This window comes from Aegilops tauschii, chromosome 3 (assembly GCF_002575655.3).
Source record: "Aegilops tauschii subsp. strangulata cultivar AL8/78 chromosome 3, Aet v6.0, whole genome shotgun sequence".
Lineage (NCBI taxonomy): Eukaryota > Viridiplantae > Streptophyta > Magnoliopsida > Poales > Poaceae > Aegilops > Aegilops tauschii.
Window position 1 is genome coordinate 564,403,847 of NC_053037.3, and position 20,009 is coordinate 564,423,855.

Below are 20,009 nucleotides of genomic sequence, written 5' to 3' on the forward strand. Positions count from 1 at the left end.
CATAACCAGAGCACTCCTCATGGGTACAGAATCCTGGTCCACCTCTGCCTAGTTACTTGAAATGGATTAAAGTTGACCCTCCTCCTTGCCCAGTAGATGGTATCATCATCAGTAGGGTTAGACCCATTGGGGAAGGCCTCCAGGAACTGCTCCTTGTCCTTGTGGTTGCGAGTTGCCAAGATCTTCTCAGCCAGACAGCGGCGATACTCAGGCATGTATCTTGTTGCCGCCGCTGGCCTTCTTCCCCCTCTGCTCTACTGCTCTTCTTCCCTCTCTCTCTCTCTACATGTCTCCCATGGCCACCTCCACTTCTGCATCTACAACCGCTCCAGGGTCCATGCCCATTGAGCTAGGGATCTAGGGATTTTTCCGGCGGCTGTGGGGAGGAGAAGGTAGGGGTTTGGGTTACAGTAGGGTTTCTGGCTTAGGGTTGGATTTATAGATGGACACTTGGTGCTGGTAGGCAGGCTGCAAGTTTCGATAACATCCCAGTTCCAGGCCCACATTGGATAAATGAGACAATAAGCCCAACTGTAAAATAAAATAGCAGAGCACTAAAACACTTATTCACTGCATTAAAACAACTAGAACTAATAATACAATTCTTCACTGCATTACTTAACATAGGTTCTCAACACTACATCATTTACAATAACCATAACTTGAACATTGGCACCTCCCTTCACTCCAGTTACGATAACTTAAGTAGTTCTTATAGTGTCGCACAAAATATACAAATACCACCATCAACTTGCAAGGCCTGTTATATATAGTAGGCCAACTTACTTACTTATCAACCATAGTCTGATCTTCATGACTAGTATGGCCTTGATTTGCTCAAGTTTTTCCTCGCTCACATGGCCAGCATTGAGGAGATCAGCATCAACTTTCTCCAGTTATTTCTTCTCTTATCCAAGAAGATCCCTGTCCACCTTGATCTCTTTCATAGCCTTCCTAGTATTGTGAATTATGTCTGCCTAGGCCTGAAGGATACACCTCTGCTCCTTTGCTAGCCTAAGCTTCTCCATCTCCAGCTCTTCCTTCTGCTTATCAAATTTCTCAGCATCCATTGCTTTCTGGTAGTCCACCTTGCCAGCACCATCCTTCCAGTCAAACATCTTGAAAACATCATCAACCATTTTGTGATACTCCTCACACAAATGATCCTTCTCCTTCATCAACTTGGCTAACTCGGCATCATATGCATTCTTGTCTTGAATTATGCCAAGGTTTTGCTCATGGAACAATTCCCACAACTTCACGAGGCAGTTCTTCAGTATATCAGGGTGTACTGGATCAACCAACTTAACTACACCACAGTTCACACCTCCCTGTTAACTCAAACAACAGTATTAAATTCAGAAATAAATTAAGTTTGATCAGACACCACATACTTAAGAAAATGAATAAATTCAGTACTAAATTCAGTTAAAACAGTGTTAATATACAAGGAGGAGATGTACAAATTCGGAAATCTATGCAATTCAATATAGGTAATATATAGAGGATATATACGGAGTTAAGCTAGAGAGGATATATACACATTCATAATTCAATCCAGTGCCAACTATTTTGAAATAGAGGCAGAGAGCATTTCTACACTCTAGCTATAAATATAGAGCATTTCTGCACTCTACTTAATGCAAACAGAAACCAACACTTAGATAATTGAATCCAGTGCCAAATATTTTAAAAACCACTTTCTGCATTCTTCTAACTAGTACACAATAACTGAATCCACCTAGCATAACCGAATCCACTAAGCATAACTGATAACCACAAAGCATAAATGAATCACTAACTTCATATATCAAGTAGAAAACCACTCTCTACAAATAAGAACACAGACTTTTGATAACAATGAGCTAGTGACTTACTACATTACTCACATGAACAGGGCATCCATAGAACCTCCTCCCAGTGTTATCACCTTCAAAAGGAACACACTTCCTAGGCATCATCTGGTGCAGAGCGCTTGGCAATTTCCTCCATGGGAGCACCACACCACAGTGGCTCAGGGATGGTGTCAGTTGTGTCCTGCATAGAGTACAAGGTAGATCAGACCCAATGCATCCAATAGTTGCAGATCCATCAAGCACCGGCTAAACCAAACCCTTAACCAAAGGAATCCATCCATACAAATGTGCAGATCATCAAACCTAATTCCCAAATCGATTGAACCCTAAGCCTAACCCTAAATAATGGCAGAGGGAGGAGGATGAGGCTTACAAAGTACTCTCTGTCCATCAGGTTGCCCTCCATGTTGTTGTCGTTGGAGCTCTCATCCCCATCATTCCAAAAAGGCAACCTGGCCGGCGATGAGGAAGGGAGGTGGTCGGCGATGATAGCGAGCTCTCGGGAAGGGGAGAACAGAGTGAGGGGGAGATAGTGGGAGTGGGTGAGCGAGAGTAAGCGAGAGTGGGGAAGGGGAGAACAGAGTGAGGGGGAGATAGTGGGAGTGGGTGAGCGAGAGTAAGCGAGAGTGGGAGTGGGGGCCACAGTTGCAGTCGGAAGCCCCTAGCAGCTTCCGGCTTCGAAGCCGGAAGCCGGAAGCTAGTAGGAATCCCAACCAAACAACCCCTAAGCACCTGGTTGGAATGACGCACTCTAACGGCCGTCATCACGCGCGCCGTCCGCCTCTGGACGACAGAACCCTGACGGGCGGGCCCCACGTGTCATAACCGCGCTTAAAATGTAATGATTCAGCAACTAGGGTGTTTTTGAACAGTCCAACACTTTTGTGGTAGTTTCTTGAAAAATAAAAAAAGTGGTAGTTTTTTGCAACGGTAGCCTATAATGTGGTTGGTTTTTGCTATATACTCCAGTTAAGAAGAGGATTGTTGGTATGGCCGTTCAACTATTGTGGGTTGCCGTCGGAACATAATTAACTTGCTCGGTTCTGTGTGTGTGTACACTACAGATGATTCTTCTCAAGTTTGTTATTTTGTTAATTAGCCTTGGATATACTGTGCGCTAGTCTACCTTCTTAAGAATCAGTACTTCATCACTTGAGTATTTAACAAAAAAACTATCACAATTCGTGAAACCGTACCTACAAACTACCACCTTACAAATTTGTGCCGAAAACTACCATTTTCTCACTAATCCTTGACTAAAAGCTACCAAGTCTGAAAAGATCCCGATTTGGCTCTTTTAAACACGATTATGACAGAGTTGGCCCACGAGGGGCAAGGGGCGGCGGCCGCGCCGGTGGCCGGAGGCGGGCGCGTGGACGAAAACAGGGCGGGGCGCTGGCGGCCGCGGCGAGGAACTGGCCAGGGAGCGGCGGAGCGGGAGCTGGGCACAGCCAGGGCGAGAGGGAGGGCGCGCGCGGCGCAGGTGTGGGAGGACGTTCGCACGCGCTGGCGGGAGCGCGCGGCGGCGGGCGTGGCGTGCTCGCGCAGAGCAGGCCGTAGGGCGTGGAAGAGGAGGCCAGGCACGGCCGAACACGGCAGGGCGCGAGCGGGCGAGGTCGGCTGGCGTGCGGCAGGGCCCACGGCAACCAGCCACAACTCGCCTGAGGCCGCATGGGAGGTCGGCCGTTGTGCGGCAAGGCCCACGGCAACCAGCCACAGCTCGGAGTCGGCCACCGCTCACGGCTGCCGCGCGACCACGGGCGGCCATGGCTGGCCACAGCCTCGGCTGGGGGCGGCCATAGCCATGACTAGCTACAGGACTGGATTGCTTTTTTGAAGAAAAAAACTAGGGACCCGATTGCTTTTTTATAGCCCGCTTATGTGTGGGCCCAACTAGCCAGAAACGCGTTTAAAAGAGCCAAATCGGGCTCTTTTCAGACTTGGTAGTTTTTAGTCAAGGATTAGTGAGAAAACTAGTCATCAACCCATGCATCAGCACGGTAGGTCTTTCTATATTGCAAAACGGTAATGAAATAGTGAAAGTTTTCCAAAACAGGTGCATGCGCATTCGAAAAGTAAAGTAGGCATAATAAAACGTGAATTTACACATCAGAAATGTTAGTATAAAAAATGTGCATAAGTATCACTAAGTCTTCTCCAACCATTATATATATATATCAATGGCTACATAATGCTGTTTTGGCTCTCGTTTTCGAATTTTCCGATGTTTCATAATACTGTTTTGGCTCTCGTTTTAAACAGGGTTCATTAAGTTGGGCTATGTTTTCATTTATTGATATCCCATGTTCTAACAAACATGACTTTGAATAAACCACAAATGGAAGCTTGTTTACCTTGTGTAAACATGCTCAGGCTTTATAAATCCTAATACCAAATTATTTCCAGCAATTTTACAACCAAAATATGAAACAAAATGATGGAATATTTAAGTTTTTCGGAAATGGTAAAAAAATTGGAATTTGTTTTTTGAAAAAATGTGAACTTATCTTACATGTATAAATCTATAGAGTTTTCCTACTGGGTGTGTTGCCTAGCCTACACTGAATGTTTTATAATCCACCTTTTTGTATTTCTATATGCACTGATCTATACCGTTTGTACTTGATTTTTTTATGTCAAAGATACAAATGAGTGTAAAGAGCATCCAACCAAGCATATATGTGATGTATAGAAAAACAACAATGTACATCTTTCCACCTAAAGATAGTAGCAGAACCTATAAAGGTGGTACATAATTAATCATAATTAGCTTATTGCCACTTGTGTTGTATTCTAAAAAAGCTGCATCATGCTATATTTCCTATGAATTGCATGAATTGTGCTAACCTAGCAAAATGTTGATTCTAAGAAAAACTACCTTTCAAAAGGGAATATTAGACTCGTCGGTTAAGATGTTGATAATTGAGGTCAAATTTGTAAGAGTAAAAATGGATGGATCAAACTCACTTGTCGAGGTTCAAAAGGTTATTAAATTTTTAACTATGAAAATTACAAAATATGACATCCGTGTAAAATGCAAATCATCTACTGTAATAATATTAAAACGTTAAGGTAAGTGTCTTGATTCTGGGTGTTCCAATGGAAGGTTGAATACCATCGAACATGTAGAAGGAATGTCTGACAATAACAAAAATGTTTTGACCGCAGAACGCGTGCTTCGCCAGTACAGTAATATGTGGTACAGTTGTGTCTCGTTAGAAAATCCATCGGGAGGAGGCCTTCTAAATTGCTATTCCAAACATTCTTCAGGAATGACGACTCAATAGCCAAGGAAAAAATGATTGTACTTCTTGGTTGATGATGTGGTTCTCCAGAGAATATTTATCACAATAACAACCCGAGAAGATCAAAAGGAACACTCCCATATACATAGGGTGATCTTAAAACTCATTATTTGAAAAAATATGCAAACATCCTTGTGTAAAAATCATTTCAAAACAAACTGGTACAAATCCTTCCAAATATAATTCCTTCCGGTACTTCATTTCCGTTGATCGTACTGAATACAACAATAAAAAATACCACCAGTATATGGTAGTAGTAATATTTTTATCTCTTGTTGTGCTACCAAATATAGCTATGATTAGTTGTGCATTGTACACTCTTTGGCGCATCATAAATGCACCCGTGTTAAGAACAATTTCAAAACAAATGAATGCACAAATCCTTGAGAACACAATTCCTCCCTGTTTTTTATTCAACCGATCGTAAAGAATACAGTGACTAAACTCGATCAAAGTCTATGATAGTAGTACTCATCTATGGAATTATATATTGTTCCAATTAAGCAAATTTAGCTATTAACAGTTGGAATATTATAAGTTTAATCATGTAGTCAGAATTTGGGAAGCATAACATAGACATATGTCACCATATAAGGAATTGGAAATAATGAACATTACCTCCAATCATTGACCTTTTTGTTCTATAGCGATTTGGCAGCAACCCCTTTATCAGAGAAACAGTTACAATAGAATAAGCAACCCTTGAAATCTAAATTTTAATATTTTAATCCCTTCTCAAGTACTTTCATGTTCAACATGAATAGTCAATGCATCTTGGTTATAGTAGAGCAGTAGATACGACATACTCCTAACATCTCTCAGACCTGATGATCATGTGTTGGTACTACAGACTGCACACCGTTCTCTCCAACAAACAAATTTATAACAGAACCTGTGTCCGGTGAATAGATACTCCTCTTGTATTGTATTTCTGATAGTAAAATAAATTTCTTGCTCTGGCAGACATTATTCGAGTATCTGTAATAAGGAAATATATAACTTGAGAACACGACATCAAATATTATATGCTTCTAGGTTCAGTTGTACACAAAGCCAAGAAAAAATAGCAAGATTATCTTAGAAAATTGAATGCTGCAAGATGGAAACGTGTATCACCAGTTCATCAATGAAAAAGGAGGTATCACCAACACAATCAGTTAACACAGTACAATCATTTACCCGCAAATAAAACGACAGTGCAATTGCCTGATGTACTGAACTATATACAGGCTATGCTTGCATAATCTAAGAACTGGATGCAACAAAGTTTATTGGGCCACTACCAACAGGAGCTGAGGATGCGAGACACATCTCCCTGGATCCCATGGAAACGGAGGCACGGACAAAGACACACATGAATACAGCCAGTACTCCAATTTGCCTGTGGATGCTCAAATATGGCATTCTCAGTGACAATGAAACATACAGTGGTTACCACTCAGGGTGGACACGGTCTGAGCCGGTCCGGTCCCGGTCCGAGCTGGCGTTTGGACCGGACGCCGGCGGTCCGGACCGGACCGGAACGAGCAGTGTCTCGGGCCTGTTTGCAGGGACCGGACGGGCAATGGCGGGCCACGAGCCGGACCGAGAGGTCCGTCAGGACCGGCCAAGACATGGGCAGAGCGTGCTCTGGAGCTGCGGCGAGAGCTGTTCATCGGGGACGCAATGCTAGAGGAAGCGCAGCTCGTTGAAAAGATGTCTGGGAGCTTCAGAAGAACCAGAGGGAGCTACATGCGAAGAAGAACACTGGAGGGAGCTCATCGGCGACGAATCTGGCACGACGGCCGGTGAACGGAGATAAAAGGGACGACGGCAGATGCGGCGATGTAGGACCTCCCAGGTCAATTTCGTTGGCGGGGACAACGGACCCGAGTGTGGTTTCCGGGGCCATCGAGTCCAGTGGCCGCGCGGACGACGGCCCCGTGGCGGCGGACGTAGACGACGGCGGTTTCTTGCGCCCCCGCCACGCCTGAGCCGCCACGACCCCGCCACACACCTGCTACGCCCCCGCCACGCCCCTGGCAAGCCGTAGGCACGCCCCCGCCACGCCCCAGCCATGCCGCCGACTGCCACCTTCGGTCCGCTCGGTCGGCTCGGTCAAAGACCGGACCGGACCGAGATTTTCTCGGGCCTGTTTGCAGGGACCGGACCGGCCATTTAAACTAGCGGGCCAGGACCGAGCCGGCCCGAGCCGAGCGGGCCACGAGCCGGACCGCCGGACCGGACCGTGTCGTCCACCCTGAGTTACCACATGGATGGAACATGTGGGGATCAATATAAGAAAGAAATATGAAACGAACCATGGTTGTTTCATCATGATGAGAAAAAAGAAGTAGAAGAGATGAACTTGGTACATACATCTGAGGAAGGGTTGGTGAGTCTGTTTCCCCACTGGAATATTCAAATATATGCTTGCAGAGTCACCAGTTGAGACAATATAAGTATATATTGATCACATTTACCTGCTGGTGAAAAAAATCTTGGTTAGATCGACGATTCTTCAGATCGTCAAACTGCTTCACCAATCTCAGTAAACAATGAGAAATAGATGGAATTAAGAAATAGACTTCAGCTTGTCTAATTTTTCGATGGAGGTGCGCAGTAGTCCACCTCGAACATGGGCGGCGGCATTGGCAACCTACAGTACTTCGGTTTCCTGCTGCAATCTTAGAGCTCGAGGAGGAAGATGCAGGCTTATACAGGACGGAGATACAGGCCTGTAGCTAGTATGTCAGTATAATACACACGTTTTCATTGTAGATAGAATAGGAGATACAGAATAAAAAGATGCAGTCTCGAGTGTCCTACTTTATTTAGCTATATGATTATCAGTCGAGACTCCAAAAGGATTTTTTATATTGAAGATGGCCTCAGTAGGTTAGAGAGATGAAGGGATGAAGCAATGGAACAGATTAGCAATCAGGAAACAAAGTTGTCGCTCACAAAAAATAATTTCTTATGTCTTGCGAGGAGGTGGATGGGGGTGTTCCGCCATAGACTTCTAACCTCTAACGACACGACACATCCACTGGATGAAGTATTGAAGCTGGCCTCTTGTCTCCTGTGATCCTTCTCTTCTTACGTCAAGCAGTCGAGAAGCTCAGACCTCTAGGGTTTCCAATTCCGTGGTGCTGCAGCGTGACACTGCTTCTTTACCCCATCTGATAGGTCTGCAACCCATGAGGTCGCTGTAGTGTGACACTACCTCCTTACCCTATCTGCTATGTCTGTCCCCATGCATGATGGCATCCTGCCCTCGACGTGAGGCACCGATTGAAGTGTTCGAGCAGCCTAGGAGATGGTGCGGAGGGCAGGACCAAATCACCCTTGGGGCCATGCAAAAACAGGATGGGGGACACAACAGACGTAACTACGTGAGATATTAAGGAGCGGGATTGCAGGAGGCACCAACAGGGAAGTGAAGTTTTTTTGCAACATGTAGATTGGTTCCGTCAGGAATTAGGTGTTCCCTTGGGAGGTGGGACAAAGCGCTAGGACTCTTTGAGATGCATAATCCTACGGTTGTGAATAACTAATAAGGTGATCTAATGGACAGCTTTACTTAATTTCCAGGATTAACGTGGTGATTCGGATGGTGCCTCCAATTAGTAAATATAAGATAAGATGGTAGTTTTCAGCACAAATTTGTAAAGTGATAGTTCGTAGGCATGGTTCCACGAATTGTGGTAGTTTTTTGTTAGACACTCCCATCACTTCAACCATGTGGTTCTTATACCAGATGGGATGCAACCACCATGAAACTGAATCGCATTTACACTTCAATTTTAACTGCTAAAAGATAGTCTGCATCAACCACGGAATTGCAGAGTGAATTTTTGTTGTACTAAAATACAGTATGATCTTGATTTGAGATCTTCAAAGATGCATGATGTGCACCCACCACACCAATCTCCAACCCCATTTTGTAAATATCAGGGACGTGCTATCTTCAATTTTAGCTTGATATATATCCATCTAGTTGTCATATGGTCTTCTTCCTATAGCCTTCCGCCTACACTATCAATCGGATGTCTAGAATTAAGAGGAAGAAGATGAAGCAATGACCCTTAGGATCTTGGAGCTACACACCTAGCATGTTGGGAATAGTAGGCATCCAGGAACATGTTCATTGACGCGGCGTTACACTTGTTGTGATTGACCTAATTACGGTCACTGTGACAGAACCCACAACTAGACAAACAATTGCTCAAGGAGGATGCATAGTTTCTGAAGGGCAACGAGAGTTGCACGTCGAGAAGACTAGAAGAACACGTGTGACTTTCCGTGTTGTTGGTCGTGCAAGGTTTTTCTCGGCCTTTTAATTTTTTAGTAACCATCCGGTGAATCAAGATGTCAAAGAAATGTAAATTTATGCTAACTAAAACAGAAAAAAAAAACGTGCCACACCAATAGCAGAGCATGGACAACATACCAATGATGAAGGAGACAGGAAAAGGGAGCGGCTCACTACCTCACAAGAACCTTGTGTAGTGTGTGCCCGTGCCAGAAACAACCTGGGAGAACCCCCTACCGATCCCATTTGGATTCGCATGCCTCCTGTATTCGTCACCCGGATGATTGAAGAGCTGTAAGAACGAACCACAAGACCATTTCTCGAAGAAGGAAAAAGCTCCAAATTAAGCTATACCGACACGAAGCTACTGCCATGTGTTTTATGGCTCCCACTATGTCGAAATGAGACCATCGAACACAAGCATCAGAACTGTTCAAGCATCATCAGTCAGCAGGATTGACCACCAATCAGGCTTTATGAACTTCTGGATGAAGAAAGAGTTTCTTAACCCAACTGAACAAACCGGAGCGCCAGCTCTCTATTCCTCAACTATGACCCTCGTTGTACTGCTCGCCCAGTAGACAAACAACACAAGAGCGCTACGTCTGCATCACTGCACACGCTGTTGATAGTAGACAAACAATAGAGGAAAAATAAGTCAACAACTAACATCCAACAGGTGAAATGTTCAAACATCCCACTATGAATAGAGTCAGCACTGTTCCAGTCAAAAAGCAGGCAAGGAAACTGAGATTCAATGTATCACTACAAGGTAAAAATCTTCTTTAGGGGCATCCGAAAAATAGCTTCCACCATTTATTACGACAGTGCATACATGTAATTTTGAGTAGCTTCCGCTGTCCACGTGACCGGCCCGTCGAAACACAACAGAACAGGCTGGCTATAAATATAGAAGTCTTGAAAATAGAGCAGGCACCACACAAGGTTCACAGAAGAATAATTGATAATAAAACTAGCTAAGAACACCACCGCCAATACTTAGTCAAAACTCATCAAGTTCTTCTGGCTTCTTAAGTGTCACTTACAGCAGAGCTAAGCTATGCATTTTATAAAATACACCAGGATAACCCACATACTAACTAGTATTGAGAATGGTGTCATACAGGATACTTACTAGTTGGTTAACACTTCAGTAGAGTTGTGATGCTGCTATCTTTCACTTTCAGTACTTAAAACTAGCATACAGAGAGGGCATCTGCTACCAAAGGTCTCCTACTTCATCTGTAGCGGATCCAGTTATCCGGCCGCTACATACATCAAAAACTATACATCATTAACAGCATTATCTAATTCCAAAAGAAATACCTTACACATAGATCATTGCATTGTTGACTGGAGATAAACAAAAGCTTCCACTCCATATATTGTTACAAAGGGATGCATACCCTCAGTAGCATGATGAAGGAAGAGGATATCCAAATGCAGAAGGTGCAACACATGTAATATATTCTCAAAGAGAGATGGATTTAGATAAAAAGGTATTAATAATGGTTCAGCAGAATTTATACATAGAAGACATCAATAATGGTTCAGGAAGAACGATCATAATATCCATAATTAAAGTAGCAGGGTGTTACAACAACATGGGCTGCTAACTGCCATGAATATATACAAGTACACGAACACAAGCTCCGCACTACTTTTGCAGGCACCAACAAAAGCTATCAGAACTTCATAAACATCTGCCCAAGTCACTGCTGCCCAAATTCAAGACCTATTCAATATCATTAGAAAGATGGACAACTGTGAAGCTGCACTGTCCAAGCAAAATATTTAGTGCCCATTTGCCAATAACTCTGAGAACAAGGGAACATATGAAAGAAAAGGAGTCTTCCCCTCCCAGTGAGACCCTTCAACTTGATAATCAGATCCAAGTTGACGTATAAAACACAGCTCCATAAAATCCATGTCATATGACATTAGTGTGTTCTCCTCCCCACAGAGTATGAAAATCATATTGTGTTCTGGGTGGAATGAGATGACATTGTAATGCTTTTGAAACCACGAATACTCTGCTCCAAACAGTTTCAAGTTGCTGACTTTATGCTTCAAGGTCCAGGTCCGTCTATTGTAGTCCCGAAGAACCCAGACTGCTAGTTCAGAACCACGAGCACCAGTACTGTTTGCGAAATACAGCTTCCTCTGTGATGGAAAAACATCATTCATAAAATCATCATCATAGTATGGTCGCATAGGAATATCAATGAGGCTAGTCATAGTGGGAGTAGCTAGTAACATAGCGCACTCCAAGAAATTTTTGCTTATGTGGCATGTAGTTAATGAGAAGTGGTAACATAATATGTTACTGTAACATAGCGCTTCCCAAGATAAGATGAGTCTACAAGCTAATTAATGAAGTTCTTTATGACACTACTACTATGTTACTTTGCACTATGAAGATAGTAATTTAGATTAGTATCATATGCATGACACTAGTATTAGTTGCTCCCCACTATGACCAGCCTGATCCACGAAATATTCCCTTCAACGTCAGCAGCTACTATTAATTTATCAAAGGCAGTCAGATGCAGGACGCCATTCAGAAAAACGCTCCTTGAATTCTAGGGTATTGCAAATGAATCGACGCGATGTACGATGTGCGGTGCGACCGTCCATACTCCAGCTTTGGACGAGTAGACCGACAATGCATTGATGTGTTTAACGCATCTGCTGTCATCCTCATATGCAGGCCAGGTCTCATCAATTATGAATTCGAACACATGAAAGTGGGACGAGAGGACCAGTTGGTTGGAGGAATGACCACCCATTTCTCAGTGGCGGGATTGCACACAATGTAATTCAGTGTCTCAGGATCGGGCTAATTTTTTTTAAATAATACATTTTTTTTATTAAATTACAGAAATATTACGCTGAAAAAATAATTTTCAAAAATAATACACCGTCGGCCCGCTGCAGGCCGACTGAGCCTAGTCAGCCCACAGCAGGCCGACTGGTGGCCCATCTGCTTGCTGCTGGCCGATTGGGCTGTCGGCCACCAGATCAAGTCCAGTCGGCCTGCAGTTGGCCGACAGGGTCCAGTCGGCCTGCAGTTGGCCGATAGGCCTGCAGTGGGCCGACAAGGACTAATTGGCCTGCTGTGGGCCGACTGGTGCATGCCACCATTTTTTTTCCGAATGATCCCTGGTTTTTTTTGTAAAACTATGACGTATTCCGCACAACCCTTTCCCACCATATGTTCGCGCCAAATATTTCCCGCCACCCGTTTCCCGCCACCCGTTTCCCGCCACCCATTTCCCGCCAACCCTTTCCCGCCATACCGCAGTCGTTCTTTCCCGTCATTTTCTCCTCTCTACCTATAAAACCCCCTTCAGACGGAGGTGGATAAGCATTGCAGTGTAGTGTAGTTGAGATGTCCCATTATCCTTTCGATCGTAGTTTTCACCCTGGGATGAGCAGGACTCTTCTAAGGCTAGCTATCGATTTCAGGATGGATAATAGGATAGTTCCATGGGACGAACTCACCGGTAGTGACACCATAATGAATGAGTTGGCTCACCAATTACGTAGGTCTGGGTGGCGTGAAAGGACCTATGAGGAGGTACGTAAAGAACTTCTTAGGTTGCATGACAGGTGGAAGAAGGTAGTGGTGCCGAAGAGTGAAACTTTCAGAAGGATTGCAGCAAATAATCCATGTTTATGGACTGAGGAGAGCGAGGACGAAGATGATATCTTCATGCCGCCGCTTCCGGGTTCTGCATCGTCGAAGGGCAAGAGTTCTTCATCATCGAAGGGCAAGGTTTCTGCATCATCGAAGGGCAAGGTTTCTGCATCGTCGAAGGGCAAGAGTTTTTCATCGTCGAAGGGCAAGAGTTCTGCATCGATCGAGGATGACGATGATGACTTCATGTAGTTTTTATGCTGTATGTTGTGAGTTCAGTTACGTACCATTTAATTTAGATGTAGTTCTATCTAGTTGTTTGTAATGTCTCGTTGTATGAATATTATGTTCTATCTAAATATGATCTTGTAGTTCGGATAACAGAGTACTAAAATAGAGTAGGCATATGTCTCGTACATAAGTACATAGTCATTTGTCTCATACATAGAATAGACATAAGTCTCACACAGAAATAGATGGTAATGTCTCTACTGATAGATAGAAGCGTCAGTGACGACGTCTGGCCTGGCGGAGAGGCGGATCTCGAATGACAAATTCATCACATATAACTCGGTTTCCTGTAGCAATGCAACTCAACAACCCTTTTCCATTCCCATTCGCTCAGCATTTCTTGAATCTTGCCATCATCAGTTATGTCAATTAATTTTCTATCCCCAGGGCCATATGACTGCTTCCTGCTGACGTAGTACACAAAATCGTCTTCCTTCAACCCTTGTTTCAACATGAATTTAGTCTTCAACCAATCAAAAGTGAGGTCCACTTCACTAACTTGCACAACACTTGGAGAAAAGCCTTGGACATGAACAATAGGGCTAAGCACCCACTGAGTACCCTTAGCCATCTGCAACACACAAATCGCATTGAGTACCTAACCTACCCCTTAATATCCCCACTAACAAATATTAGACATGTTTATATATTACCTAGCTATATATTACAGAATATTAACGGAGCAACTAATACAATTCACCCACCTACAAGTATATTACAAATATTTGCCGTAGCAACTACAAATATTGACAGATTAATATATTTGACTGGACTGCCTATATTACGGACCTTTTTTCTGGACTACTACATATACTGATACTCCTAAATACTTGACATCCACATATAGTACGGATTATTACCGGAGCAACTACACATTTTTACACAACTAATTAGTTGACATCTAAATATATTTACGTATACTACCGGGGCAAATAACAATAATCGCACACCTAATTTATTTCACATCGAAACATATTAACAAATACTACCGGAGCACCTACGAAAAATAAAATGTGGGCTGAAATATACCCTTGAAGCATGCGTGCGAACGAAGAACGACGAACGGCGGCCACCAAACTGCCGGTGCTCCGCCTCCAACGAAGAACGACGAACAACAGCTTCACCTCCACCACACTGCCCCAACTTCACCACCACCACACTGCAATGCTTATCCACCTCCGTCTGAAGGGGGTTTTATAGGTAGATAGGAGAAAATGGCGGGAAAGAATGACTGCGGTATGGCGGGAAAGGGTTGGCGGAAAATGGGTGGCGGAAAACGGGTGGCGGGAAATAGTTGGCGCGAACATATGGCGGGAAAGGGTTCTTCATCATCGAAGGGCAAGGTTTCTGCATCGTCGAAGGGCAAGAGTTCTTCATCGTCGAAGGGCAAGAGTTCTGCATCGATCGAGGATGACGATGATGACAGAGTACTAAAATAGAGTAGGCATATGTCTCGTACATATGTACATAGTCATTTGTCTCATACATAGAATAGACATAAGTCTCACACAGAAATAGATGGTAATGGCTCTACTGATAGATAGAAGCGTCAGTGACAACGTCTGGCCTGGCGGGGAGGCGGATCTGGAAGCGGCGACCATCACAACCTGTCGGGTGCCCTAATGTGACGAGGAGGAATCTCAGACTCTCCCTGGTCATGCTGTGTATCCTGTGTGGGGCCTGGTGGAGGAGTCGAAAACATGTTCATCCACTGGGTGTGCTGCGACATCTGAGCCTGTATGTTCTCCTCGGGATGTTGATCACTCCCCCACGTATCATGTGATGCCGACATAGACGCCTGATATCCATAGGCTCCTACGCGATGGAACGTTTCATCATGAAGAATGAGGTCGCGTCAATTAATATTGAAAACAATAAATATGAAGACACATACCTGCTGGCTGTGACGTCTGCTCTAGCTCAAACACGAAACTGGACGAGGGACCGTGCTGCTGTGGCTGTGGAGATAACACGAAGCTCGACGAGGGACCGTGTTGCTGTGGCTGTGGAGAAAACACGAAGCTCGACGTGGGACCATAGTGCTGCGGGTGCCACGTAGAACTGTCAGGTTGGTCAGGACGGGGTGGCCTGGTTGTCGGCTGATGTGCTAGACGTGGACGTGGTTGATGTCGGTGCATGGAGTGACGCGGCTGCTCCTGCTGGTGCTGAACAACATCGGTTCTCCGGGTGCACGTGATAGCCTCGTACACAGTCCGTATCTTATTCTGAATTCTTTCGAAGAAGGGCTGTAGCACTGGACGATGCTGAAGAAGAGGTCCAGACGATAGTGATCGTCCAAAGATGGTCACGTCGTCGTAGAGTTCGCGTGTCAAGGTAGCCTGCAAATTTCCATGACGATTAATAATGTTTGTCTCTTGCACGTCAAAGTATGTGACAACATTACGTAAAGAAAATATATCTTACCGCGTACTGCCTAGAGCCCGAAGTATCATAGCTCGGGTACATATCCGACGGAGTAGGATCCGGTATCTCCTCTGGGTGGGAGTACTCAACAATGCGTAACCGTGTTCCGGTCATGTAGCGCCGCAAATAGAGGTTGAATTCATCGAGATTGAAATTGTGATTCTCGTGCCATAGATTTGTGTTTGCTGTCTCCCATTCTATAACATACGGCTCTAGTCTAACTAGCCAGTCAACAGTAGTCCTGGTCATGCCCTTCCTTGTCGTCCTAAAATTGTGGTGTGTGTTCAACAATTACCTAAAGCTTCGAATGGAGTACTATGAAAGATAATGCAACATTGAAAACCTGGTTAATACCTGTGGATGTGTGCTGGCACCGGGTTCTCTATAGGGGGAGGTAGCTCCAACTGCAGAAGACCAAATTGCCTCATAACCCTCTGTTGTGCCATCTCCTCGACGAAGACATCGAAGATGATCTTAGATTTTGTCATCCAGTAATCTCGGTCCCTTGTGCATAGCACAGACATACCACCAGGGTATCTCGCTTGTATGGCTGCTTCCGTGTAGGGCTGCCAGATGACCCCGGTGTACGCATCGAACTGCTCGTTCAATGCTGTGTATGCCTTCCTGGTCTGATCACTAGCAAAGCGTCTCTGCAGAGAACAAAAGTTAGTAGCCGCTAGCATCGGACTATCTCTTGTGCAGAAAAAAGTTGCATTAAACTACAACACGGTGCGCCATACCTCGCGACGTGTCCAACACAGACCGAAAGTAGGCATGTCGATGCCGTCAACATCAAACATGGCGTCTATAGGCTCATGAACACGTACATCTCGTCGCCCTATAGAGAACCTCTCCCACGACCACAGCTGTAGGAATAGAGGGCATCCAAGAAGGGCTGGCTTTCTCGATGTAAGCTGGCAACCGTTACACATACCTCGGTATGTAGCCGCTAAGACCGTCGAACCCCAACTCCTCTGTCTGATCTGATCCGCCGTCTGAGCGCTCGCTATCTCGAGTGCCATAGGGATGTAGAGGGCGCTAATAGTGGTGACATGGTTCTCCATGAACATCACCTTGCCGAAAAGCCATAGTAAGTAGGCCTCCAAGCTCCGAGTGATCTGTTCCGTAGTCAACGGCGCCCGGAAGTTCTGGATCTGCATTGAGCGAAGAGAAAGTTTTAGTAAGCCGCAATTATTTTCTGTAAAACTGTATGCACGATAATTGAAGATAATAGGTAGGGGAAATTACCCGGAAATTTAGCAACCACTCATACTTAGGTCCGTGATGCTCCCATACCGGATCCGGAGCATCCCGAAAAACACCATGAAAACGTTGTGTAAGAGCTCGCTCCCAACCAGCCGGTGCGTCCAACGGTCCTACGACATGACCTACCAACGGTAGTCCGAGCAAAAGTGACACATCCTCCAGAGTAGGAGCCATCTCTCCCCATCTGAAGTGAAACGTGTGGGTCTCTGGCCTCCAACGGTCCACTAAGCAGCTCAGCAAAGACCCATCGATGGCGAGGCATTTCTCACCCGGGATAGACTCAACCACACGCGCGAAAGGTAAAAGGGCGGCCCATTTCAACCTTCATCAGAGAACTTTTCAGTTAGTGTCTCCCATTTCAACCATTAATATGCATGTCAGTGTGCAAATTAATAAAGCACGTACCGCTGAAGCCATCCTGAGTGTATCTTCCAGTTTTCCTTAGGAGTGCGAGTGACCAGAGGCTCAAGCTTGCGCTCATACCATATCGCAGCACGATGACCCCTATCAATGTCCCCATTCAGCAACCACAATCCCGACATTCCTGCACATACAAAATTCAGAACATAGTGTCACACTTAATAAAAATTCAGAACATAGTGTCACACTTATTACAAATTCAGAACATAGTGCCACACTTAATAAAAATTCAGAACATAGTGCGACACTTAATACAAATTTAGAACATAGTGCCACACTTAATACAAATTCAGAACATAGTGCCACACTTAATACAAATTCAGAACATAGTGCCACACTTAATACAAATTCAGAACATAGTGCCACACTTAATACAAATTCAGAACATAGTGCCACACTTAATACAATGCCTGAAAGCTTCGATGCATACACCGAAAGAGAAGAAGAGACGATGCAACACCCTCACAGTTGGGAACTCTGGCATGAACATGTCTTGGATATCGATATAGGTGCCTGGATTCCGCTGCTGCAAGGTGTGGAGGAGGTGGACAACAGAGTCATATGCATCAAAATAAGAACCAAATCTCCTCTCAAGCGCCGCATGCTTAGCCCTCCAAGCCTTGCCATAAGAAATTCTATACTTGAACCTGGCGAAGACTTTTGTCTGGACTGCCTTCACTTCCATAGCTTTGCCCTGCACTATCTCATCGTAAAACAATCGAGCAATAAGCGTGGATGAAAGGTTGGCATGATCTTGAGGGATGCAGGGAATAAGACAAGTGTGATTAACTAAGTCACTTATCACCCAACTTGTGCCATACTTAGGGAGAAAGCCGTGCACCCTGGTAGGACAATCTGCGTTCTTGCATACCATTGTCAGGAATTTCTGACTGGACACCTGAGCTGTGAAAAACCTTTGCGTGGACGTTGCCCAATTAATTATTGCATCCTTCAGGGCTTGCTTGTTCGGATACATAGCACCCGTCGCAATATTGTTCTGGTGATATTGCCAGGCTGAATCATGTCCATCATTCACGGTCATTGCAGATGATAAGTCATGATTCCACCATGCAGGATTCGGGACATCCTCTGCATTTTCTTCTTCATCTGACTCGTCAGAATCATCGGCATGACCCCTTTCAACATCGGTGTCTTCTTCTTCCATCTGGTTCTGCATGTGCCCATCTGCCTCGTCAGCGTCCACCTCGCCATTGTAATCACCATCGGCATTTCCTCCTTCTACCTGACTACTCTGCCCTGGTTCATAACCATAAGCATTTCCTCCTTCTACCTGACTGCTCTGTCCTTGTTCGTAACCATAAGCATTTCCTCCTTCTACCTGACTGCTCTGTCCTTCGTAGCCACCCTCGCCTTCATGTGCAGTGACCTCCTTCACGACGGGAAGCACTAAAGCAACAGGATTGCATCCCCTTCGTTCACAACCTTGTAACCACCGCACCCAATCGGAGTCTCCCTCTATAGGCCTCAAATAAAAGTAAATTTTTGAACTTGACCGTGTCCACAATGCATGAACACCGACGGTGTGTGTTTCAGTATCAAGACCTAAACTTGCCGCAATCCATTCTTTCAACTGACTGACAGACCATGTTTGTGGTGCGCTCATTGGCACCTCTATGTGAGTAAATTCACTCAGATCTGCTCCCAACTCAGTTGTTTGGACAGTACCAGGACCGTAGTAAAATCTGAACTTCACTACATCGGACATCTCGACTTACCTATTTTTTTTCAACAACGAAATACAAGTATTAAGCAACAACTTAATATCCCCACTAACAAATATTAGACATGTCTATATATTACCTAGCTATATATTACAGAATATTAACGGAGCAACCAATACAATTCACACACCTACAAGTATATTACGAATATTTGCCGTAGCAACTACAAATATTGACAGATTAATATATTTGACTGGACTGCCTATATTACGGACCTTTTTCGGAACTACTACAAATACTGACACTCCTAAATACTTGACATCCACATATAGTACGGATTATTACCGGAGCAACCACACATTTTTACACAACTAATTAGTTGACATCTAAATATATTTACGTATACTACCGGGGCAAATAACAATAATCGCACACCTAATTTATTTCACATCGAAACATATTAACAAATACTACCGGAGCACCTACGAAAAATAAAATGTGGGCTGAAATATACCCTTGAAGCGTGCGTGCGAACGAAGAATGACGAACGGCGGCCACCAAACTGCCGGTGCTCCGCCTCCAACGAAGAACGACGAACAACAGCTTCACCTCCACCACACTGCCCCAACTTCACCACCACCACACTGCCCCAACTTCACCACCACCGCCTCCACCAAAATGCTCACCACGACCACCACGAGCTACCCCATCAGTAGATCGAGACCTCTTTTGGCTGCCCTAACTGAGTTGAATCCATTCACGGTGCCAAAATCGTGAAAAACTTGCTCATTTAGGTGTATAAATTGGTGGCATTTTTGTGTAGATAGAGGA

The 20,009-nt window shown here is 44.6% G+C and overlaps 1 protein-coding gene across 1 annotated transcript; it reads right to left on the reverse strand.

The window, feature by feature from the left end:
* Positions 1–591: 591 nt before the first annotated feature.
* On the reverse strand, positions 592–2,408 carry LOC141021053 (uncharacterized). The gene is made up of 3 exons (XM_073495982.1): positions 2,230–2,408; positions 1,890–2,037; positions 592–1,331 (listed from the first exon to the last, which is right to left on the reverse strand). The coding sequence occupies exons 2-3, from the start codon at positions 1,959–1,961 to the stop codon at positions 978–980; spliced, it is 426 nt and encodes a 141-aa protein (XP_073352083.1). The 5' UTR covers positions 1,962–2,037; positions 2,230–2,408; the 3' UTR covers positions 592–977.
* Positions 2,409–20,009: the final 17,601 nt, after the last annotated feature.

Excerpts from the sequence above, each read along its gene's own strand:
- LOC141021053 (XM_073495982.1), bottom strand. The coding sequence starts at position 1,961 with ATGATGCCTAGGAAGTGTGTTCCTTTTGAAGGTGATAACACTGGGAGG. Across the intron at positions 1,332-1,889 it reads TCTATGGATGCCCTGTTCAT|GGAGGTGTGAACTGTGGTGT; the intron begins GTGAGTAATGTA and ends TTGAGTTAACAG.